The 26,329-nt window shown below is 43.7% G+C and overlaps 1 protein-coding gene across 1 annotated transcript in view; it reads right to left on the reverse strand.

Annotated features, from left to right (window-relative positions):
- LOC124553622 (formin-like protein 5) overlaps window positions 1-14,112 on the reverse strand; it is a 164,785-nt gene extending 150,673 nt beyond the window's left edge. Inside the window, exon 1 of the mRNA XM_047127477.1 lies at window positions 13,960-14,112. Coding sequence (XP_046983433.1) covers window positions 13,960-13,979 — 20 coding nt within the window. The 5' untranslated portion in view covers window positions 13,980-14,112. The remainder of the gene's footprint in view (window positions 1-13,959) is intronic.
- Window positions 14,113-26,329: the final 12,217 nt, after the last annotated feature.

The following is a 26,329-nucleotide window of genomic DNA, read 5'->3' on the forward strand; positions in this document are numbered from 1 at the left end:
AAACTCCTACGAAATGGTAAAAAATCGTAGTGATCTTTTAAAAACAATGTAGTTTCGTGACTGGAAGACAACTGGACCTCTTGTTTTTACCCATCAGAAAATTGTTTTACCCTTCAGGGGGTAATTATCGCTTGTTAAGGAACCACTGTAGTAGAACAAAAAAGAACTGTCTTTCTGAATATACGCTATAAACAGAAACGAACACCGCCTAATGGTGACGACCGACCGCCGTGTCATCATAAGCGATAGGCGTCACTGGATGCGGATACGGAGGGGCATTTGGTCAGCACACCGCCCTCCCGGCCGTATGTCAGTTTACGAGGCCGGAGCCGCTACTTCTCAGTCGAGTAGCTCCTCAGTTTTGCCTCATAAGGGCTGAGTGCAACCCGCTTGCCAACAGCGGTCACCCATCCGCGAACTAGCCAAGCTCAACAGCGCTTAACTTCGCTGTCTGGCGGCAACAGCGTTACCATTGCAGGAAGGCCGTTGACTCATCTACCTATAGATACACTGTAAACATTAAAAATTGGAATGTCGAGCTGGCTTTGCACCAGTGTTGCGTCGTGGAGTATCTTGGTTTAATGTTAGTTTCTCCCTGCCGCAATAACGCCGGTGTACTGAGTGAAACAGACCGAACGACTGCTCTATCCTTTCTTGCGCTTATAATCCCTAAGCGCAATAAACGTTGGCTGGAAAAGAATAGTCACAAAGTCTCAATCACTAAAACCTACGTTCTGGCTTTTGTAGATTTGGAGAAAGCTTTTGACATTGTTGACTGAAATACGCTCTTTGTAATTACGCAGAGGTAAAATACAGGGGGGCGAAAGTTTATGTACAACTTATATAGAAAACAGACGGTAGATGTAAGAGTCGAGTGGCATGAAAGGGAAGCAGTGGTTGAGAAGGAAGCGAGACAGGGTTGTAGCCTATCCCCGATGTTATTCAATCTGTACATTGAGCAAGCAGCAAACGAAACCGAAGAAACATTTCGAGATGGAGTTAAGATACAGGCAAAAGAACTAAAAACTTTGAGGTTTTCCAATTACATTGCAGTTTTCTCAGAAACAGCGAAGGACTTGGAAGAGCCTTGGACGGAATACACAATGTCTTGAAAGCAGAGTATAAAATGAACATTAACAAAAGCAAAACACGTGTAATGGAGTGTAGCCGAATTAAATCAGGTGATGTTGAGGGAATTAGATTAGGAAATGGGACACTTAAAGTAGTAAAGGAGTTTTGCTGTTTGGGGAGCAAAATAACTGATGATGGTCGGAGTAAAGAGCATATAAATTGTAGACGGGCAATGGCAAGAAATGCGTTTCTGAAGTACAGAAATTTGTTAACATCGAGTGCAGATTTAAGTGTCAGGGAGACTTTTGTGAAAGTATTTGTATGGGGTGTAGCCATGTGTGGAAGTGAAACATGGACGATAAATAGTTTAGACAAGAAGAGTATAGAAGCTTACGGAATGTGGTGCTACAGAAGAATTCTGAAGATTAGGTGGGTAGATCACGTAACTAATGAGGAGGTACTCAATAGAATTGGGGAGAAGAGAAATTTGTGGTACAACATGACTAGATGAAGGGATCGGTTGGTAGGACATGTTCTGAGGCATCAAGGGATCACCAATTTAGTATTGGAGGGCAGCGTGGGGGGTAAAAGTCGGCCGGCCGCGGTGGTCTAGCGGTTCTAGGCGCTCAGTCCGGAACCGCGGGACTGCTACGGTCGCAGGTTCGAATCCTGCCTCGGGCATGGATGTGTGTGATGTCCTTAGGTTAGTTAGGTTTAAGTAGTTCTAAGTTCTAGGGGACTAATGGCCACAGATGTTAAGTCCCATAGTGCTCAGAGCCATTTGAACCATTTTTGGTAAAAGTCGTAGAGGGAGACCAAGAGATGAATACACTAAGCAGATTCAGAAGGATGTAAGTTGCAGTAGTTACTCGAAGATGAAGAAGCTGGCACAGGATAGAGTCGCTATGAGAGCTGCATCAAACCAGTCTCTCGATAATAACAAATATCCATACATTTGAGGATAAGTTTTTAAAACGTCAGTTTTTTTAAAAAAAATCTCTGTTTTCTTGTAAGATAGAAATTCTCTTAACTTATTTTAGTACTTTAATGCACTTTCCTAATATTTTCCCGAATCATCGTAGTATAGCGGCTTATGACGTGTACTCGATAATGGAAACATATAACACGCTGCTTAAATTACTAGGTAGTTGGGCGGGACGCAGTAAACCGGTAACTTTCGACTTGTGATCCAACGGGCTGAATTCAGAGCAGCCGAACCTCTTGGCCATGGATGAGAAATTTCAAGGTCTGTTTGTCGGCTTCCACCTGGACTACCTTGGAATCAGGACTGTGAGCACGAGAGCAATGCGTTGATTAAAGCAGCTGTGTATTCAGGAGGTGAGCCCACATATTGCCTTAGCAGAAGAAGTTAATAACAACGTATCGATACGTTTGGTATTTCCAACCTTTGAGCTATTTTGATGCGTTGGATGGGGACGAGTCACTTGTGGGGTAGCCGAATGACTTTGCTGGTTGAGAGGGAAATTTATAGGCGTCATTTCCGTGAGGGACTAGCGAATAAGTTCTATGATGGATGAAAGTTAGGAAAAGATGGGAGGAAAGAAATTTAAAATTTGCATGTAATCTTGGCATGTAAAATAAAATGTGTGGAAAGTAAGAAAATGACTAAAGATGCAAAGAAGAGCAGCACGTTTTGTCACAGTTTCATTTAGCACATGTGAACGCACACAAGAGATGCTCAGCCGACATCAGTCGCAAACGTTGCAAGAGAGGCATTTTGTATTATTGAGTGGTCTATTGTTAAAGTTCTGCGAGCGTGCATTCCTTGAAGTCAACCTACATATTGTTTACTCCTACGTATATCTTGCGGTAAGACAACGAAGGTAAAACTTAGACACATTTAAGCCCTCACTGGAGTTTGCTAGCTATTGTTCTTCCTGCGAACCATTCGGGCCAGGAACAGAAAAGGGAGAGAAGGGGGGGGGGGGGGGAATGACAAAAGCACCCACCGCCAGACTCCGAAGTTGCTTGGGGAGTATAGATGTGGTCGTAGCGCCTTAGCGTTGCAACGATAAAGTCGTTATTCCGAATCCTGATAAGACATTTTTTATACTTTTATTTGAATTCACATTTACTAACAAATATAAATGTTAATTAAGAAATACTGCATCATAATTTTTCCATAAGGACATTTTTCTGTTTCTAATTACTGGCAGCATGGAAATGCCTGTACTCGCGATGCGTTAAAATGTACTGAGTAAAATGCGGAACGTCAAATACAAAATAAAGTGCCTCTTTTCGTTCTAGTGATTAAACAGTAATATTGATGTGTACAAGTTTTTTTTCTTTTAACAGTAAATTACTGTGCATGTCTCTATGATAGTTAAATTTATCGTCAGATGGTTAGTAATTGAAAATAACAAGCCATTATTTTTTAAAAGGTTATGATTCAACATTTTTTAGTTAACATCTCAATTTGTTAATGTATTTGGAATTTAAATGATAGTTAAAAGCAGTTGACGCTACTGAGAGTTGAATGAAGGACTCCCCGTTTATGAATCTCTTATTACACTACACAGTTAAGTACCAACGACCACATTAACAATTTACAAATGCCTTGTAGTTAACCATGCTCGAAAATATTCTAATCTTCAGTGTCCATTTTTTCTAGTTGATTTGAGAACTGCTTTCGGAAATTGATGTCCGTGCATTGACCCTGAAATTCTGTAAGGTTCCGCCTGTCAGTTTGAAAAGGCCGATTTCTTCTTCTGCGGCAGTCTGGAGTTCGACACAACAGGTGTGCACCCACCTCATTCGCCACAAGCCGTTATCCAGCAGGTGTCGTACATAATAAGGCAACTGCAATCTGCATTGAATGGCTCGTTAACCGTGTAGTGGGGCCGAGCTAAATGTTTAGGGGGAAAAAGGCGAAACTTTTGACATTTTGATCGGTCTTTGCCTTCAACTTGTGTTGGCAACATACCTCGCCAGGTTTAGAAGATCAGAAAGTGTATGCGTATTGTGAGCGAGGCAGAACGGTGCTGGAGATGCTAACATAAATGAGAAAGGCGAGTAAAGATAATGCAGTTAGTATGAGATTACTTTCGGAAAAATATTTCATCCACACAATCCCGAGGATAACAAAGGCAGGTAAGTGCGAAAACTATAGCACTATCAGATTAATGGCCCATGCATACAAGTTGCTAAGAAGAATGGTACACAAAGAATCGAAGAATGATACACAGAGAAACATGAAGGGAAATTGATCATTTACTAGATGACGAAACGTTTGCCGCTAAGAATGGTGAAGGTACCAGAGGGCAAGTTATGACGTTGGCTTGATAATGGAAGTAAAACTCCAGAAAAATCAAGACACTTTCATAGGATTTGTCTATCTAGAAAAGGCGTTTGACAAAGTTAAATTGTGCAAGATGTTAGAAATTTCCACAAAAATAGCAGCATATTATAAGAAAAGACGGATAATGTAATACATGTGCAAGAACCACGAGGAAAGACCAAGAACGAAGTCTTCAGATTAAAAAGGAAGTGAGACAGTGATGCTGTCTTTCGCCACTACTAATCAATCTGAACACAGGAGAAGCAGTGATAGAAGTAAAAGAAAGGTTCCACAGTGGGGTTAACGTTCAGGGTGGAAGGACATCAGTAAAAAGATTCACAGATGACATTGTTTCCTCAGTGAAAGTGAAGAAAAAATGCAGGATCTGTTTAGTGTAATGAACAGTGTAACGAGGACAAGCAATAGAATACTATAAGTAATAGCAGTCATTAGGTTAGTGATAAACTTTATATATATATATATATATATATATATATATATATATATATATATAACGGGTATAAGTGCAAGTATTTCCATCGGTGACCACAGAACATTACACCAATACTTACTTTATTTTCAGCCTAGTAATCATAGCCATTACAAGTCATATGTTTTTAGGTTGGGTAGTACAAATACTTGTGGCATGAGCGAGCCATTAATTTTTTTTTTTACTCCCCTGGACAGTGGGTCACATGGTTGAAGTGTAGACGCAAAACGGTTGGTGTATACTGACAGGTGTAGTCAACCTGCAGTTAGTGTGCAGCTGTGGGCATGCAGAAAACATGGAGTTCATCTCAAGAGAAAAACAACTAGCACAGTGATGTGTGTACATATTAAGATACCACATACAAAAATATCTGCACATAAACCCATATACAGGGTGAGTCACCTAACAGTACCGCTGGATATATTTCGTAAACCACATCAAATACTGACGAACCGATTCCACAGACCGAACGTGAGGAGAGGGGCTAGTGTAATTGGTTAATACAAACCATACAAAAATGCACGGAAGTATGTTTTTTAACACAAACCTATGTTTTTTTAATGGAACCACGTTAGTTTTGTTAGCACATCTCAACATATAAACAAATACGTAATCAGTGCCGTTTGTTGCATTGTAAAATGTTAATTACATCCGGAGATATTGTAACCTAAATTTGACGCCTGAGTACCACTCCTCCGCTGTTCGATCGTGTGTATCGGAGAGCGCTGCAACATACATCGCGTTTCTACAGAATGATCTGCCAACGTTGCTCGAAAATGTCCCACTGGAACCGCGTCGACGTATGTGGTATCAGCATGATGGTGCACCTGCACATTCCGCAATTAACACTAGGCTGACCCTTGACAGGATGTTCGACGGGCGTTTCATAGGACGTGGAGGACGCATAAATTGGCCAGCCCGTTCTCCTGATCTTACACCTCTGGACTTCTTTCTGTGGGGTACGTTAAAGCAGAATGTGTACCGTGATGTGCCCACAACCCCAGAGGATATGAAACAACGTATTGTGGCAGCCTGCGGCGACATTACACCAGATGTACTGCGGCGTGTACGACATTCATTACGCCAGAGATTGCAATTGTGTGCAGCAAATGATGGCCACCACATTGAACATCTATTGGCCTGACATGTCGGGACACACTCTATTCCACTCCGTAATTGCAAACTGAAACCACGTGTGTACGTGTACCTCACCCCTCATGGTAATGTACATGTGCGTCAGTGAAAAAGACCAGTAAAAAGGTGTTAGCATGTGGGCGTAATGTGCTGTTCCAGTCTCTTCTGTACCTAAGGTCCATCACCGTTCCCTTTGGATCCCTACGTAATTCGGTGCTCTCCGATACACACGATCGAACAGCGGAGGAGTGGTACTCAAGCGTCAACTTTAGGTTACAATATCTCTGGATGTAATTAACATTTTACAATGCAACAAACGGCACTGATTACGTATTTGTTTATATGTTCAGATGTGCTAACAAAACTAACGGGGTTCCATTTAAAAAAACGTAGGCTTGTGTTAAAAAACATACTTCCGTGCGTTTTTTTATGGTTTGTATTAACCAATTACACTAGCCCCTCTCCTCACGTTCGGTCTGTGGAATCGGTTCGTCAGTATTTGATGTGGTTTACGAAATATATCCGGCGGTAACGTTAGGTGACTCACCCTGTATATACACTCCTGGAAATGGAAAAAAGAACACATTGACACCGGTGTGTCAGACCCACCATACTTGCTCCGGACACTGCGAGAGCGCTGTACAAGCAATGATCACACGCACGGCACAGCGGACACACCAGGAACCGCGGTGTTGGCCGTCGAATGGCGCTAGCTGCGCAGCATTTGTGCACCGCCGCCGTCAGTGTCAGCCAGTTTGCCGTGGCATACGGAGCTCCATCGCAGTCTTTAACACTGGTAGCATGCCGCGACAGCGTGGACGTGAACCGTGTGCAGTTGACGGACTTTGAGCGAGGGCGTATAGTGGGCATGCGGGAGGCCGGGTAGACGTACCGCCGAATTGCTCAACACGTGGGGCGTGAGGTCTCCACAGTACATCGATGTTGTCGCCAGTGGTCGGCGGAAGGTGCACGTGCCCGTCGACCTGGGACCGGACCGCAGCGACGCACGGATGCACGCCAAGACCGTAGGATCCTACGCAGTGCCGTAGGGGACCGCACCGCCACTTCCCAGCAAATTAGGGACACTGTTGCTCCTGGGGTATCGGCGAGGACCATTCGCAACCGTCTCCATGAAGCTGGGCTACGGTCCCGCACACCGTTAGGCCGTCTTCCGCTCACGCCCCAACATCGTGCAGCCCGCCTCCAGTGGTGTCGCGACAGGCGTGAATGGAGGGACGAATGGAGACGTGTCGTCTTCAGCGATGAGAGTCGCTTCTGCCTTGGTGCCAATGATGGTCGTATGCGTGTTTGGCGCCGTGCAGGTGAGCGCCACAATCAGGACTGCATACGACCGAGGCACACAGGGCCAACACCCGGCATCATGGTGTGGGGAGCGATCTCCTACACTGGCCGTACACCCCTGGTGATCGTCGAGGGGACACTGAATAGTGCACGGTACATCCAAACCGTCATCGAACCCACCGTTCTACCATTCCTAGGCCGGCAAGGGAACTTGATGATCCAACAGGACAATGCACGTCCGCATGTATCCCGTGCCACCCAACGTGCTCTAGAAGGTGTAAGTCAACTACCTTGACCAGCAAGATCTCCGGATCTGTCCCCCATTGAGCATGTTTGGGACTGGATGAAGCGTCGTCTCACGCGGTCTGCACGTCCAGCACGAACGCTGGTCCAGCTGAGGCGCCAGGTGGAAATGGCATGGCAAGCCGTTCCACAGGACTACATCCAGCATCTCTACGATCGTCTCCATGGGAGAATAGCAGCCTGCATTGCTGCGAAAGGTGGATATACACTGTACTAGTGCCGACATTGTGCATGCTCTGTTGCCTGTGTCTATGTGCCTGTGGTTCTGTCAGTGTGATCATGTGATGTATCTGACCCCAGGAATGTGTCAATAAAGTTTCCCCTTCCTGGGACAATGAATTCACGGTGTTCTTATTTCGATTTCCAGGAGTGTGTATATATATATATATATATATATATATATATATATATGGGTATATGCGCAAATATTTTTATATGTGGTACCTCAATCTCTACACCCATCACTGTGCTAGTTGTCATACACACACACACACACACACACACACACACACACATATATATATATATATATATGACAACACACTGTCACGAAAATGCATGCCTTCAGAGATACAAGCACTTGTTTACCTTCGCTACCATGACATACATCTCTTCTAGTGAAAACTCGTTGCTTTCCGTAGTATGAGGGTCGGTAGTATGGACCAAGAGAAGAAAACATGGGCTCTAAAGTGCATACCCTAAGAGTCATGAGCATTTGTTCATCTGCGCCCTGCAGAACACACCTGCTGAAGAAGTGCTCGTATCTCTTAAGGTATGCACTTTAAAGCCCCGTGTTTTCTCGTTTTGCTCCATACTACCGCCCCTCAAAATATGGAAAGCAAAGAGCTTGCCGTAGAAGACACACGTCTGACTGTAGCAGAGATAAACACGGATGTATAGCTCTTAAGATGTGGGTTTTAGAGCCCATGTTTGTCAGACATTTTTTCTTGTTTCGCTCCATACCACCACCTCCGAAACTTTGTCAGTGGAGTTCTGGATCACTTTGTACACATTCTGGGTGCAAGTGATGCTTTTAGAGGTATGACTGATGATGACCGAAAGAAAAAATTTCGCAATATGGCGTGGAGAGCTACTTGGCCAACACAATGCTTACATATACGGGATTTCTTCAACTCTGTTACGTCACATGTGAAAATCCATCCCAGTGGTAGCAAATGTCCTTCCATGAGTGCCAGTAAACTATTTTAGGCAGAGCACGAGAGAGAGGTCATAACCGAACTGTGCTCAGTTTGCTACTAATGGGAGGCAAATGGTACAATTCAGCATCCTACATAAAGACAAACCGACTCAGGAGCTTACGTTCTGGATCTCCTTTCGAACACGACTGAACACTTGTTGTTGATGGGAGGAAATAGTGAAGTGCAAAACTAACTTCGGTAGTACTGTACGGGAGCGTTATATGGGCGTTACTATGCACGACACACACACACACACACACACACACACACACACACACACACACACACACACACACACACAATACTATTGTATATGACAACAGGACTGATTTGATAGTCATTGAAGGGAGGTTGAATCGCCAGTATGTGGCAAGAATATTAAACCTTGCTATCATTCTCTTCATAAGCGGGCTACCAAATGGCATACTCCAGCAGGATAACGCAAGACTCCACATCGCACTCCACACCACAGACACCCTGTAAATGACAACAGGATTGATTTGATAGTCATTGAAGGGAGGTTGAATGCTCGCCAGTATGTGGCAAGAATATTAAACCTTGCTATCATTCTCTTCATAAGCGGGCTACCAAATGGCATACTCCAGCAGGATAACGCAAGACTCCACATCGCACTCCACACCACAGACACCTTGTAAATGACAACAGGATTGATTTGATAGTCATTGAAGGGAGGTTGAATGCTCGCCAGTATGTGGCAAGAATATTAAACCTTGCTATCATTCTCTTCATAAGCGGGCTACCAAATGGCATACTCCAGCAGGATAACGCACGACTCCACATCGCACTCCACACCACAGACACCTTGTAAATGACAACAGGATTGATTTGATAGTCATTGAAGGGAGGTTGAATGCTCGCCAGTATGTGGCAAGAATATTAAACCTTGCTATCACTCTCTTCATAAGCAGGCTACCAAATGGCATACTCCAGCAGGATAACGCAAGACTCCACATCGCACTCCACACCACAGACACCTTGTAAATGACAACAGGATTGATTTGATAGTCATTGAAGGGAGGTTGAATGCTCGCCAGTATGTGGCAAGAATATTAAACCTTGCTATCATTCTCTTCATAAGCGGGCTACCAAATGGCATACTCCAGCAGGATAACGCAAGACTCCACATCGCACTCCACACCACAGACACCTTGAGGATTGTCTGGATCATGGAGCGGCATGCGTGATCACGTAATCTGTCGCCCACAGACCACGTCTGGAATGCGATGGGAGAGCGTACTGTACCATACGAATCTTGAGTCAACAGTCTTCACCAAATCACACAGCACGTCTCTCAGGCATGGTAAAAACTTCCTCAAGGTGACGTTCGGAGGCTGTGTGCTCACGTGCCAGAACTAATTCGACGATGTATTCGAAACCATGGGAGTCGCATCTCATGCTTATGTTGGAGATCAATTACCGATGGAATGATATCTCAATTACTTAATACCTTTTTTGAAGGACACCATCTTTACGCCATATTTTTATTACACTACTGGAATTGCGGCCTTAGGCCATTATCAAATGATATTATGGCTTTAAACCATGTCAACGCAATGTAAGCTTAAAGGCATAATATCACTTGATAATGGCGTAAGGCCGAAACTGCAATAGTGTAGTAAAAACCTATAGCAGTCACTGGCGTAAAGATGATGGCCTTCAAAAAGTTTTGTATGACTTCACAGTCCCAGCTACAACGACTATACTTAATACCGATCACGTGATGAGCGCAAATACCAAGACTACGCCGGCCGGTGTGGCCGTGCGGTTCTAGGCGCTTCAGTCTGGACCCGCGTGACCGCTACGGTCGCAGGTTCGAATCCTGCCTCGGGCATGGATGTGTGTCATGTCCCTAGGTTAGTCAGGTTTAAGTAGTTCTAGGGGACTGATGACCTCAGATGTCAAGTCCGATAGTGCTCAGAACCATTTTGAACCATTTTGAACCCAGACTACACTCATCCAGTGTTGGATAATGACAGCACTTCCCGTCTTCCAACAAACTTTGAAAAATACTGTCAAGTGTTTTCTAAAATTTTAACAGTTTACGCACTTGATGCCAAATTTTTAACACATTAACTTATTTGTAAAGTAATCAGACATCTGAAGCTGTTTCATTCATGATTAGAATTCTTAAGGAATTGGGGGTGTTGGGTTCAAATGGCTCTGAGCACTATGCGACTTAACTTCTGAGGTCATCAGTCCCCTAGAACTTAGAACTACTTAAACGTAACTAACCTAAGGACATCACACACATCCATGCCCGAAGCAGGATAGCGGTCGCTCGGTTCCAGACTGTAGCGCGTAGAACCGCACGGCCACTCCAGCCAGCCAAATGAAACCCACTGAAAAAGAAAAAAGTTCCCATTGGAGCTGGGTTAAGCGAAAAAGTCTTCACACTAAAATGTAGATGGAGTTAAAAGGCAGTGAAATGGCCCGTATATGGCTAATGCTATGTGGCGTCGAACTATTACGACCAAATGCGAAAAATAAGTGAATAAATATAAAGGGGCCACCATAAGGTGTGTGGTTGGGGTGGAAGACGACGCACAGAAGCGTTGAAACTGGTAGCGACAAAATAAAATCATAAAGACGGCTGTAGGTATTTTTATTTCTTTGTCACGAAAAAGTTTCCTTTCGGAGGCCGTACATTCCACACTGGGTGTGCCAATCAGGCAAAATCGCTGTGAGCATTTCCTAGACGTTTCACCTCAATTGCACGCCGTAATTTCTCCAGCACTGCGCAGTACCGTTCCCCAGTGGAGGACACACGAGATCCCTTGAAATCAATAACCAGTGGGTCCCGATAATCAAGGAACAGGGTGGGTATGTCCTCTCCAGCAGATGGCTGGTTCTCGAACTTCTTAGATCGAGGGGACGTTCTTTCCGACAGATATGCTACCCCATAGACATTCTTCATTCCCCGATGGGTGTCGGCAGAAAAAAAAATCATGTTGGTCCTGTTTTGATGCATTTCGTAATAACGCTGCCACAGTTCATGTTTCCCTATTTACCGCACACGAATCCCACACTCATTCCTTGCTAACACGTCGGTGCTTATATACCGGCATCGGAGTCGAGCTATGTTGCATATTCACTGCAGCAGCTCCCTAAAACGTTTTTAGTCGCCTCTTATACTTAAAAAAAGGAAAACTTTTGCAAAGCTACCTATCAATGGAGAGGTATCAGTCGATTTTGGCCTACTCTCGCCAAAACAGACTTGTTCATTTCTAACGGTGTCCTATCTGATTATGTACATTGACAACATTAGATACTTCATATTGTGATATCTTAATAGTCGACGATGCGGTATAGTGACAAATGGTACTGGTTCACTGCAATTATTCTTTGCGAGATACGGGATATGAATGAAGAAAGGTTGAGAAGTTTTGTAATACGTACAGCGGTTCACAGTCAGAACCAGCAAAGACCAAAAAAAGTGTAAAAGTTCTCCATAAAAGATAGCTCGTTTATGCATATTAACAGCATTAGAGTTCCTGTTAGGACGTTACTTTTGATACTGTAGAACTTTCGCCCTGCACATTAAAAATATTCATCCAGTTGATCTCCTATATTACAGATGCCCTCCATATGGTTTCATCCTGGTCAATGATGGACTCTGTAGTACGCTGTCGGTTGCATTTCGGAAATCTAGGGAGGTGGAATCCACCTCTACATCCGCATCGGTATTGTCTACGAACCAAGCGAGGTGTAATATGTGTGTTCACTTCTTGAGAAATCTCGTAACACGTGGACAGTTGCATGGCCAATACGAAAAAAAGATAACTCTACATTTACAACATTAGAGATCATATTACGCTTCGTAGGGCCACATACGGTGGATTATTTTCGCATCTCTGAAGCATTCACCGTCCAGTAGCACCTACTGGTTTCTACTATACAAATAAAAAATAAATCTCATATTTACGAAGATACTCCGTATGTTCTGTATCTCGGTTACTTGTCAACGATGTGGTACAGTGTTCTAACGGAAATCTAGGAAGACTGGATCTGTGCCACATCTTGTATACGAATGAAAGCTAAGTGAGTTTCGAAGCTTGAGAAATCTTGTAATACGTAGGCACCCGCATGGACAGTACGAAAAAAAAGATAGCTCGATTATGCACATTTATAACTTTATAGAGATCATATTACGATTTCTAGGAGCACATACAGTGTGTAAATTTCACATCTGTGGAACATTCGTCGCCTCCAGTAATACGTACTGGTTTCTGTCTTACTAAGAACAAGTGAATTCATATTTACGAAGATAGTACACTCCGTATCTGAGTGACTTGTCAGCGATGTAGTATAGTGTCCAACACCTAACGGCAGTCTAGAAGGACTGAACCTTTGCAACATTTTGTGCACGAATGAAAACAAAATGAGTTTCGAAACCTGAGAAATCTTGTAATACGTAGGCAGCAGGATGGTCAATACGAAAAAAAAAAAAAGCTAAGATAGCTCGATTATGTACATTTATAACTTTAGAGATCATATTTCGCTTTCTAGGAGCACATACGGTGTGTAACTTTCACATCTGTGGAACATTCGTCGCCTCCAGTAATACGTACTGGTTTCTGTTGTACCAATAACAAGTGAGTCTCATATTTACGAAGATAGTACACTCCCTTATCCGAGTGACTTGTCAACGATATGGTACAGTGTCCCACACCTAACGCCAGTGTAGGAGGACTGAATCTTTGCAACATTTTGTGCACGAATGAAAACAAAGTGCGTTTCGAAGCTTGAGAAATCTTGTAATACGTAGATAGCCGCATGGCCAAGACGAGCGAAACGTAAAAATTGTTGAACACTTAAAAACAAAAAAAAGCAAAAAAACAAAAAAATCAAAATTAAAAAAATAAATCAGGTAACTGGAAAGCTAGGTGATGTGTTATGGTCAGCGCTCGACGAACTGGTGCAGTGTGGAGCTCCTTAGCGACATATAGGAAGACGTTAACTACCTGTCCACCTGTTGCTATTGTTCGCGAGATCTGGAGTAATCTTGTAATGCGGCTGCATAGACAACAGGAGCGAGTGCCAAAAAAAGAACATGCAAGTAAACAAGTACTTAGAAACAGAGACAGGAATAGCTGCAGAGCCGGAGGTAGAGAGCGGGATGGCAGCGCTTGTGGGGTACTCACGCCAACACGGCCTTGTTCATTTCTCGCGGCGTCCTCTTACGGTGGCGATCGACGAAAGACTGAAAGTGGGCGCCGGGTTGCAGCCGCTCTTATAACCTCCCCCACCAGGTGCGGGCCAAACTCTCGGCTCGGCCTTTCTCTCTAGCTGTGTGGTGGTCGGGCGGCGGGCGCGGGGTATTTCTCTCCGGCTGTCTCTGTCTCTCTCTCTCCCTCTCTCCCCCCCTTCCGCGAGAGCCTTCTCTGGCACCACTGTGTGTGTCTCCCTCCCCTCCCCTCCCCCCCTCTCCAACCTCCCTCAAAACTCCCCTCTAATCTGTTTCTCCGTAGCGCCTTCTGGTGCGTTCCAATCTCTCTCTCTCTCTGTCCCCACGGATGTGCTGCGGTGTCTCCACGGGAGAACCCGATGTGTCAAACACTTTGCCCTGGCGCTACCGTCTCGCCACGAATTCGGCACTGAAAAAACTCCCCCCCCCCCCCCCCCCCCCCCCCGCCCTCTGTGCTCCATACCAAAGCCTGGACATCGGCGCGACCGGTAACGAGTTGTTTAGAAGCACTTCATAATTTTAAACACGGCTGAAGCAGCAACTGTTCAAAATCTTTACGGGAAATGATAACAGCCAGACAGTCGCAGGATAAAGATTTATTGAAATCCTTGATCACGGTTTCGGTATATCTAAATATACCTTTGCAACTTCTAACAACCCTACCACAACAAAAGGTCAAACACTGCATTTTCGGGCAACAACAAAGTTATTATGTGGCAGGTGTTATTAGAGCACAGTTAATAAAGTCATTTCATGTAATAATAAATAAACTATGCACTCATCTTCTCGTAATTCCCACGCTGGTCTCGTTGTAAAATCATGGCTCAATCGTCGAAAATCTACGTGGTGATGATTCGAAGCTCGGATGCAAAGAGGTCTAGGTTTTATTCTGCGATATTCAAAAGTTTTGTAGATGCACTTCACAAACCATTCTTGAAGATTACACTTTTGGACGACAATCGTGATGTAAAAAAATAATCAGCACTCACAATTTATGTTACACTTCTTTTTTATTACTTTCGCTGCAATATCACGTAACATCAACAAAAGCAAAACGAGGATAAAGGAATGTAGTCAAATTAAATCGGGTGATGCTGAGGGAATTAGATTAGGAAATGAGACACTTAAAGTAGTAAAGGAGTTTTGCTATTTAGGGAGTAAAATAACTGATGATGGTCGAAGTAGAGAGGATATAAAATGTAGACTGGCAATGGCAACGAAAGCGTTTCTGAAGAAGAGAAATTTGTTAACATCGAGTATAGATTTAAGTGTCAGGAAGTCGTTTCTGAAAGTATTTGTATGGAGGGTAGCCATGTATGGAAGTGAAACATGGACGATAACTAGTTTGGACAAGAAGAGAATAGAAGCTTTCGAAATGTGGTGCTACGGAAGAATGCTGAAGATTAGATGGGTAGATCATATAACTAATGGGGAGGTACTGAATAGGATTGGGGAGAAGAGAAGTTTGTGGCACAACTTGACTAGAAGTAGGGATCGGTTGGTAGGACATGTTTTGAGGCATCAAGGGATCAGAAATTTAGCATTGGAGGGCAGCGTGGAGGGTAAAAATCGTAGAGGGAGACCAAGAGATGAATACACTAAGCAGATTCAGAAGGATGTGGGTTGCAGTAGGTACTGGGAGATGAAGAAGGTTGCACAGGATACAGTAGCATGGAGAGCTGCATCAAACCAGTCTCAGGACTGAAGACCACAACAACAACAACAACAACAACATCACGTAACACACAAAACATCACTTCACAATACAAAACATACTTGAAAACATCTTCCTCACTGTTGAAGTTCACATTTTATAAACTGACTACAATATGCGCCTTTCCAACACGACGTCCAAGACTTGACTTTTTCAAGGTCCGACTCTCTAACAACTAATAATCGCTTACGCGGCCAAAAATCAGTTACAAAAACGTCAAAGATCGTGGTGACAAAAGAAAGAATACACATAAGAATAATATCATTGCAATACAAACATATCGATGTATCAAAGTACCTCTACATTAATGAAATCAAATCTGAATGTTGTCTCAGAAACATGTTAACTACTTTACAGAAACACAGTAGAATATTGCTGGTATCGAGAGGTTCAGGTGAGCTGCCGTAATGGTTACGTAATTCAAGTACCGTTACAAACTTCACTCGGGCTTGTACACAACCTTTTATCGTGACTAGTCTGCAAAAGGGGTTCGGTTGTGCACAGTTGCATTCGCGCCCTATATTGAGTAAATAGCCGGCCTAAGTACAGCAGTGAATGAATTCGAGTATTTGTCTAAATCACGATCGTTTACAAATGATTTACACCGACAACAGTTTAGAATGAAAACGTTTTTATTTCACTAAATCACATCCACAATACAAACTGATGGCCCCGTGATACTATGTCGGCGACTCTTAGCCCGCACCGACCTTACTGCACCGACGGACCACGATCGAAAGACCGCGACCTTTGTCCCCTATCCCATGTCCAGAGTCCGGTCACGTGACACTACATTAGTCAAATATATTATTTCTAAACATGGCCATCATGCATTTACAATGCCACAATATTAAAATACGTAAAACTAAATACCTTCATCTACATCTACATCTACATCTACATGATTACTCTGCAATTCACATTTAAGTGCTTGGCAGAGGGTTCATCGAACCACAGTCATACTATCTCTCTACCATTCCACTCCCGAACAGCGCGCGGGAAAAACGAACACCTAAACCTTTCTGTTCGAGCTCTGATTTCTCTTATTTTATTTTGATGATCATTACTACTTATGTAGGTTGGGCTCGACAAAATATTTTCGCATTCGGAAGAGAAAGTTGGTGACTGAAATTTCGTAAATAGATCTCGCCGCGACGAAAAACGTCTTTGCTTTAATGACTTCCATCCCAACTCGCGTATCATATCTGCCACACTCTCTCCCCTATTACGTGATAATACAAAACGAGCTGCCCTTTTTTGCACCCTTTCGATGTCCTCCGTCAATCCCGCCTGGTAAGGGTCCCACACCGCGCAGCAATATTCTAACAGAGGACGAACGAGTGTAGTGTAAGCTGTCTCTTTAGTGGACTTGTTGCATCTTCCAAGTGTCCTGCCAATGAAACGCAACCTTTGGCTCGCCTTCCCCACAATATTGTCTATGTGGTCTTTCCAACTGAAGTTGTTCGTAATTCTAACACCCAGGTACTTAGCTGAATTGACAGCCTCGAGGATTGCACTATTTAGCGAGTAATCGAATTCCGACGGATTTCTTTTGGAACTCGTGTGGATCACCTCACACTTTTCGTTATTTAGCGTCAACTGCCACCTGCCACACCATGCAGCAATCTTTTCTAAATCGCTTTGCAACTGATACTGGTCTTCGGATGACCTTACTAGACGGTTAATTACAGCATCATCTGTGAACAACCTAAGAGAACTGCTCAGATTGTCACCCAGGTCATTTATATAGATCAGGAACAGCAGAGGTCCCAGGACGCTTCCCTGGGGAACGCCTGATATCACTTCATCTACTACATTGATACTCCGCAAGCCACCCAACGGTGTGTGGCGGAGGGCACTTTACGTGCCACTGTCATTACCTCCCTTTCCTATTCCAGTCGCGTATGGTTCGCATGAAGAACGACTGTGTGAAAGCCTCCGTGCGCGCTCTAATCTCTCTAATTTTACATTCGTGATCTCCTCGGGAGGTATAAGTAGGGGGAAGCAATATATTCGATACCTCATCCAGAAACGCACCCTCTCGAAACCTGGCGAGCAAGCTACACCGCGATGATGCAGAGCGCCTCTCTTGCAGAGTCTGCCACTCGAGTTTGCTAAACATCTCCGTAACGCTATCACGCTTACCAAATAACCCTGTGACGAAACGCACCGCTCTTCTTTGGATCTTCTCTATCTCCTCCGTCAGACCGACCTCGTACGGATCCCACACTGATGAGCAATACTCAAGTATAGGTCGAACGAGTGTTTTGTAAGCCACCTCCTTTGTTGATGGACTACATTTTCTAAGGACTCTCCCAATGAATCTCAACCTGGTACCCGCCTTACCAACAATTAATTTTATATGATCATTCCACTTCAAATCGTTCCGTACGCATACTCCCAGATATTTTACAGAAGTAACTGCTACCAGTGTTTGTTCCGCTATCATATAATCATACAATAAAGGATCCTTCTTTCTATGTATTCGCAATACATTACATTTGTCTATGTTAAGGGTCAGTTGCCACTCCCTGCACCAAGTGCCTATCCGCTGCAGATCTTCCTGCATTTCGCTACAATTTTCTAATGCTGCAACTTCTCTGTATACTACAGCATCATCCGCGAAAAGCCGCATGGTACTTCCGACACTATCTACTAAGTCATTTATATATATATTGTGAAAAGCAATGGTCCCATAACACTCCCCTGTGGCACGCCAGAGGTTACTTTAACGTCTGTAGACGTCTCTCCATTGATAACAACATGCTGTGTTCTGTTTGCTAAAAACTCTTCAATCCAGCCACACAGCTGGTCTGATATTCCGTAGGCTCTTACTTTGTTTATCAGGCGACAGTGCGGAACTGTATCGAACGCCTTCCGGAAGTTAAGAAAAATAGCATCTACCTGGGAGGCCGTATCTAATATTTTCTGGGTCTCGTGAACAAATAAGGCGAGTTGGGTCTCACACGATCGCTGTTTCCGGAATCCATGTTGATTCCTACATAGTAGATTCTGGGTTTCCAGAAATGACATGATACGCGAGCAAAAAACATGTTCTAAAATTCTACAAGAGATCGACGTAAGAGATATAGGTCTATAGTTTTGCGCATCTGCTCGACGACCCTTCTTGAAGACTGGGACTATCTGCGCTCTTTTCCAATCATTTGGAACCTTTCTTTCCTCTAGAGACTTGCGGTACACGGCTGTCAGAAGGGGGGCAAGTTCTTTCGCGTACTCTGTGTAGAATCGAATTGGTATCCCGTCAGGTCCAGTGGACTTTCCTCTATTGAGTGATTCCAGTTGCTTTTCTATTCCTTGGACACTTATTTCGATGTCAGCCATTTTTTCGTTTGTGCGAGGATTTAGAGAAGGAACTGCAGTGCGGTCTTCCTCTGTGAAACAGCTTTGGAAAAAGGTGTTTAGTATTTCAGCTTTACGCGTGTCATCCTCTGTTTCAATGCCATCATCATCCCGTAGTGTCTGGATATGCTGTTTCGAGCCACTTACTGATTTAACGTAAGACCAGAACTTCCTAGGATTTTCTGTCAAGTCGGTACATAGAATTTTACTTTCGAATTCAATGAACGCTTCACGCATAGCCCTCCTTACGCTAACTTTGACATCGTTTAGCTTCTGTTTGTCTGAGAGGTTTTGGCTGCGTTTAAACTTGGAGTGGAGCTCTCTTTGCTTTCGCAGTAGTTTCCTAACTTTGTTGTTGTACCACGGTGGGTTTTTCCCGTCCCTCACAGTTTTACTCGCCACGTACCTGTCTAAAACGCATTTTACGATTGCCTTGAACTTTTTCCATAAACACTCAACACTGTCAGTGTCGGAACAGAAATTTTCGTTTTGATCTGTTAGGTAGTCTGAAATCTGCCTTCTGTTACTCTTGCTAAACAGATAAACCTTCCTCCCTTTTTTTATATTCCTATTAACTTCCATATTCAGGGATGCTGCAACGGCCTTATGATCACTGATTCCCTGTTCTGTACATACAGAGTCGAAAAGTTCGGGTCTGTTTGTTATCAGTAGGTCCAAGATGTTATCTCCACGAGTCGGTTCTCTGTTTAATTGCTCGAGGTAATTTTCGGATAGTGCACTCAGTATAATGTCACTCGATGCTCTGTCTCTACCACCCGTCCTAAACATCTGAGTGTCCCAGTTATATCCGGTAAATTGAAATCTCCACCTAAGACTATAACATGCTGAGAAAATTTATGTGAAATGTATTCCAAATTTTCTCTCAGTTGTTCTGCCACTAATGCTGCTGAGTCGGGAGGTCGGTAAAAGGAGCCAATTATTAACCTAGTTCGATTGTTTAGTGTAACCTCCACCCATAATAATTCACAGGAACTATCCACTTCTACTTCACTACAGGATAAACTACTACTAACAGCGACGAACACTCCACCACCGGTTGCATGCAATCTATCCTTTCTAAACACTGTCTGTACATTTGTAAAAATTTCGGCAGAATTTATCTCTGGCTTAAGCCAGCTTTCTGTACCTATAACGATTTCAGCTTCGGTGCTTTCTATCAGCGCTTGAAGTTCCGGTACTTTACCAACGCAGCTTCGACAGTTGACAATTACAATACCGATTGCTGCTCGGTCCCCGCATGTCCTGACTTTGCCCCGCACCCGTTGAGGCTGTTGCCCTTTCTGTACTTGCCCGAGGCCATCTAACCTAAAAAACCGCCCAGCCCACGCCACACAACCCCTGCTACCCGTGTAGCCGCTTGTTGCGTGTAGTGGACTCCTGACCTATCCAGCGGAACCCGAAACCCCACCACCCTATGGCGCAAGTCGAGGAATCTGCAGCCCACACGGTCGCAGAACCGTCTCAGCCTCTGATTCAGACCCTCCACTCGGCTCTGTACCAAAGGTCCGCAGTCAGTCCTGTCGACGATGCTGCAGATGGTGAGCTCTGCTTTCATCCCGCTAGCGAGACTGGCAGTCTTCACCAAATCAGATAGCCGCCGGAAGCCAGAGACTCGACGATTTGCCGTCTATTACTACGAACTGCGACCTTCCTGACAGGAAATCACGAATCCAGTCGCACAACTGAGACGATACCCCATAGGCCCGCAGCTTGATTAGAAGTCGCTTGTGAGGAACGATGTCAAAAGCTTTCCGGAAATCTAGAAATACGGAATCAACTTGAGATCCCCTGTGGATAGCGGGCATTACTTCGTGCGAATAAAGAGCTAGCTGCGTTTTTGTAGACAATCATCAGATTATTTACATATTTAAGAGCACTCCACTTTTTGACAGTTTCACCCCTCTTCTTTTGTTGAATCACGTCTTTGCCTAAAAGGTGTGGCATACGAAATACTCATTCTGCTCTACATAGATCGAAAACTGACCAGTACCTTCACAATAGAAGACTATAACTTATTATGCAGAGGTTCTCAAACATCCTTACAACTTAATTTTTGTATAAAACATGTTCATTAATGTCCAAAATATTATACCTGCTACTATTCTTTAAATTTGAGTTTTCAATTATTTAGAAGAGCTCTTATGTTTATGGAGTACTCCTATTTCAGTGATCAGATACCCAGCAAATCCAATGATTAGCAAGACAAGCACACCTTACATTGTTAACATATGTGCCAAGTTATGCACTGAGACATAGGCAATTATGTAACTAAGTACCAATACCACCGTCATACCTTAGCAAAAGATCTTGCTGAAAACCCAAGGAAATTCTGGTCTTACGTAAAATCGGTAAGCGAGTCGAAGGCTTCCATCCAGTCACTCACTGATCAGTCTGACCTGGCAACGGCTGACAGCAAAACAAAGCTGAAATTTTAAATTTAGCATCTGAAAAATCTTTCACGCAGGAGGATCGTACAAACATACCGCCGTTTGAGTCTCGTACAGATTCCCTTATGGAGGACATAGTGATAGACATCCCTGGGGTTGTGAAGCAGCTGAATGGATCGAAAATAAATAAATCGCCAGGTCCTGATGGGATTCCAATTAGATTTCACAGAGAGTACTCCATTGGCTCCTTACTTGTTGTTGTTGTGGTCTTCAGTCCAGAGACTGGTTTGATGCAGCTCTCCATGCTACTCTATCCTGTGCAAGCTTCTTCATCTCCCAGTACCTACTGCAACCTACATCCTTCTGAATCTGCTTAGTGTATTCATCTCTTGGTCTCCCTCTACGATTTTTACCCTCCACGCTGCCCTCCAATACTAAATTGGTGATCCCTTGATGCCTCAAAACATGTCCTACCAACCGATTCCTTCTTCTAGTCAAGTTGTGCCACAAACTTCTCTTCTCCCCAATCCTATTCAATACCTCCTCATTAGTTATGTGATCTACCCACCTTATCTTCAGCATTCTTCTGTAGCACCACATTTCGAAAGCTTCTATTCTCTTCTTGTCCAAACTATTTATCGTCCATATTTCCCTTCCATACATGGCTACACTCCATACAAATACTTTCAGAAACGACTTCCTGACACTTAAATCTATACTCGATGTTAACAAATTTCTCTTCTACAGAAATGCTTTCCTTGCCATTACCAGTCTACATTTCATATCCTCTCTACTTCGACCAGCATCAGTTATTTTGCTCCCCAAATAGCAAAACTCTTTTACTACTTTAAGTGTCTCATTTCCTAACCTAATTCCCTCAGCATCACCCGACTTAATTCGACTACATTCCAATATCCTTTTTTTGCTTTTGTTGATGTTCATTTTATACCCTCCTTTCAAGACACTGTCTATTCCGTTCAACTGCTCTTCCAAGTTCTTTGCTGTCTCTGGCAGAATTACAATCTCATCGGCGAACCTCAAAGTTTTTATTTCTTCTCCATGGATTTTAATTCACTCCGAATTTTTCTTTCCTTTCCTTCACTGCTTGCTCAATATACAGACTGAATAACATCGGGGAGAGGCTACAACCGTGTCTCACTCCCTTCCCAACCACTGCTTCCCTTTCATGTCCCTCGACTCTTATAACTGCCATCTGGTTTCTGTACAAATTGTAAATAGCCTTTCGCTCCCTATATTTTACCCCTGCCACCTTCAGAATATGAGAGAGAGTATTCCAGTCGACATTGTCAAAAGCTTTCTCTAAGTCTACAAATGCTAGAAACGTAGGTTTGCCTTTCCTTGATCTTTCTTCTAAGATAAGTCGTAGGTCAGTATTCCCTCACGTGTTCCAACATTTCTACGGAATCCAAACTGATGTTCCCCGAGGTCGGCTTCTACCAGTTTTTCCATTCGTCTGTAAAGAATTCGTGTTAGTATTTTGCAGCTGTGACTTATTAAACTGATAGTTCGGTAATTTTCACATCTGTCAACACCTGCTTTCTTTGGGATTGGAATTACTATATTCTTCTTGAAGTCTGAGGGTATTTCGCCTGTCTCGTATATCTTGCTCACCAGATGTTAGAGTTTTGTCAGGACTGGCTCTCCCAAGGCTATCAGTAGTTCTAATGGAATGTTGTCTACTCCCGGGGCCTTGTTTCGACTCAGGTCTTTCAGTGCTCTGTCAAACTCTTCACACTGTATCATAACTCCCATTTCATCTTCATCCTCTTCCATTTCTATAATATTGTCCTCAAGTACATCGCCTCTGTATGGACCCTCTATATACTCCTTCCACCGTTCTGCTTTCCCTTCTTTGCTTAGAACTGGGTTTCCATCTGAGCTCTTGATGTTCATACAAGTGGTTCTCTTTTCTCCAAAGGTCTCTTTAATTTTCCTGTAGGCAGTATCTATCTTACCCCTAGTGAGATAAGCCTCTACATCCTTACATTTGTCCTCTAGCCATCCCTGCTTAGCCATTTTGCACTTCCTGTCGACCTCATTTTTGAGACGTTTGTATTCCTTTTTGCCTGCTTCATTTGCTGCATTTTTGTATTTTCTCCTTTCATCACTTAAATTCAGTATCTCTTCTGTTACCCAAGGATTTCTACTAGCCCTCGTCTTTTTACCTACTCTGCTGCCTTCACTATTTCATTCCTCAAAGCTACCCATTCTTCTTCTACTGTATTTCTTTCCCCCATTCCTGTCAATTGTTACCTTATGCTCCCCCTTGAAACTCTCTACAATCTCTGGTTCTTTCAGTTTATCCAGGTCCCATCTCCTCAAATTCCGACCTTTTTGCAGTTTCTTCAGTTTTAGTCTACAGTTCATAACCAATAGATTGTGGTGAGAGTCCACATCTGCCCCTGGAAATGTCTTACAGTTTAAGACCTGGTTCCTAAATCTCTGTATTACCATTATATAATCTATCTGATACGTTGTAATATCCTCAGGGTTCCTCCATGTATACAACCTTCTTTCATGATTCTTGAACCAAGTGTTAGCTATGATTAAGTTATACTGTGTGCAAAATTCTACCAGGCGGCTTCCTCTTTCATTTCTTAGCCCCAATCCATATTCGCCTACTACGTTTCTTTCTCTTCCTTTTCCTACTGTCGAATTCCAGTCACCCATGACTATTAAATTTTCATCTCCCTTCACTACTTGAATAATTTCTTTTATCTCATCATACATTTCATCAACTTCTTCATCATCTGCAGAGCTAGTTGGCATATAAACTTGTACTACTGTAGTAGGCGTGGGCTTCGTGTCTATCTTGGCCACAATAATGCGTTCACTATGCTGTTTGTAGTAGCTTACCCGCACTCCTATTTTTTTATTCATTATTAAACGTACTCCTGCATTACCCCTATTTGATTTTGTACTTATAACCCTGCCTTCACCTGACCAAAAGTGTTGTTCCTCCTGTCACCGAACTTCACTAATTCCCACTATATCTAACTTTGACCTATCCATTTCCATTTTTAAATTTTCTAACCTACCTGCGCGATTAAGGCATCTGACTTTCCACGCTCCGATCCGTAGAACGCCAGTTTTCTTTCTCCTGATAACGACGTCCTCTCGAGTAGTCCCCGCCCGGAGATCCGAATGGGGGACTATTTTACCTCCGGAATATTTTACCCAAGAGGACGCCATCATCATTTAATCATACAGTAAAGCTGCATGTCCTCTGGAAAAATTACGGCTGTAGTTTCCCCTTGCTTTCAGCCGTTCGCAGTACCAGCACAGCAAAGCCGTTTTGGTTAGTGTTACAAGGCCAGGTCAGTCAATCATCCAGACTGTTGCCCCTGCAACTACTGAAAAGGCTGCTGCCCCTCTTCAGGAACCACACGTTTGTCTGGCCTCTCAACAGATATCCCTCCGTTGTGGTTGCACCTACGGTACGGTGATCCGTATCTCTGAGGCACGCAAGCCTCCCCACCAACGGCAAGGTCCATGGTTCATGGGGGTCAGCTTGCATTTATCGCGAATCTCTTCCCCCATGTAAAGTCCCGAGCGAGTGGAAAAAAGCGCAGGTGTCGCCTGTATATAAAAAGGGTAGAAGGACGGATCCTCAAAATTGCAGACCAATATCCTTAACATCGGTCTGTTGCAGGATTCTCGGACATATTATCAGTTCGAATACAATGAATTTCCTTGAGACAGAGAAGTTGTTGTACACGCATCAGCACGGCTTTAGAAAGCATCGCTCCTGCGAAACGCAACTCGCCCTTTTTCCCATGATATCTTGCGAACCATGGATGAAGGGTATCAGACGGATGCCATATTCCTCGACTTCCGGAAAGCGTTTGACTCGGTGCCCCACTGCAGACTCCTAACTAAGGTACGAGCATATGGGATTGGTTCCCAAGTATGTGAGTGGCTCGAAGACTTCTTAAGTAATAGAACCCAGTACGTTGTCCTCGATGGTGAGTGTTCATCGGAGGTGAGGGCATCATCTGGAGTGCCCCAGGGAAGTGTGGCAGGTCCGCTGTTGTTTTCTGTCTACATAAATGATCTTTTGGATAGGGTGGATAGCAATGTGCGGCTGTTTGCTGATGATGCTGTGGTGTCGTCGTTGAGTGACTGTAGGAGCATACAAGATGAGTGGACAAGATTTGTGATTGGTGTAAAGAATGGCAGCTAACTCTAAATAGAGATAAATGTAAATTAATGCAGATGAATAGGAAAAAGAATCCTGTAATGTTTGAATACTCCATTAGTAGTGTAGCACTTGACACAGTAACATTGCAGAGCGATATGAAGTGGGACAAGCATGTAATGGCAGTTGTGGGGAAGGCGGATAGTCGTCTTCGGTTCATTGGCAGAATTTTGGGAAGATGTGGTTCATCTGTAAAGGAGACCGCTTATAAAACACTAATACGACCTATTCTCGAGTAGTGCTCGAGCCTTTGGGATCCCTATCAGGTCGGATTGAGGGAGGACATAGAAGCAATTCAGAGGCGGGCTGCTAGATTTGTTTCTGGTAGGTCTGATCGTCACGCGAGTGTTACGGAAATGCTTCAGGAACTCGGGTGGGAGTCTCTGGAGGAAAGAAGGCGTTCTCTTCGTGAATGGCTACTGAGGAAATTTAGAGAACCAGCATTTGAGGCTGACTGCAATACAATTTTACTGTCGCCAGCTTACATTTCGCGGAAAGACCACAAAGATAAGATAAGAGAGATTAGGGCTCGTACAGAGGCATATAGACAGTGATCTTTCCCTCGTTCTGTTTGGAACATGGAGAGGTGGTGCTAGTTGTGGTACGAGGTACCCTCCGCCACGCA

The sequence above is a fragment of the Schistocerca americana genome, chromosome 11 (genome assembly GCF_021461395.2).
Source record: "Schistocerca americana isolate TAMUIC-IGC-003095 chromosome 11, iqSchAmer2.1, whole genome shotgun sequence".
In the NCBI taxonomy this organism is placed as follows: Eukaryota; Metazoa; Arthropoda; class Insecta; order Orthoptera; family Acrididae; genus Schistocerca; species Schistocerca americana.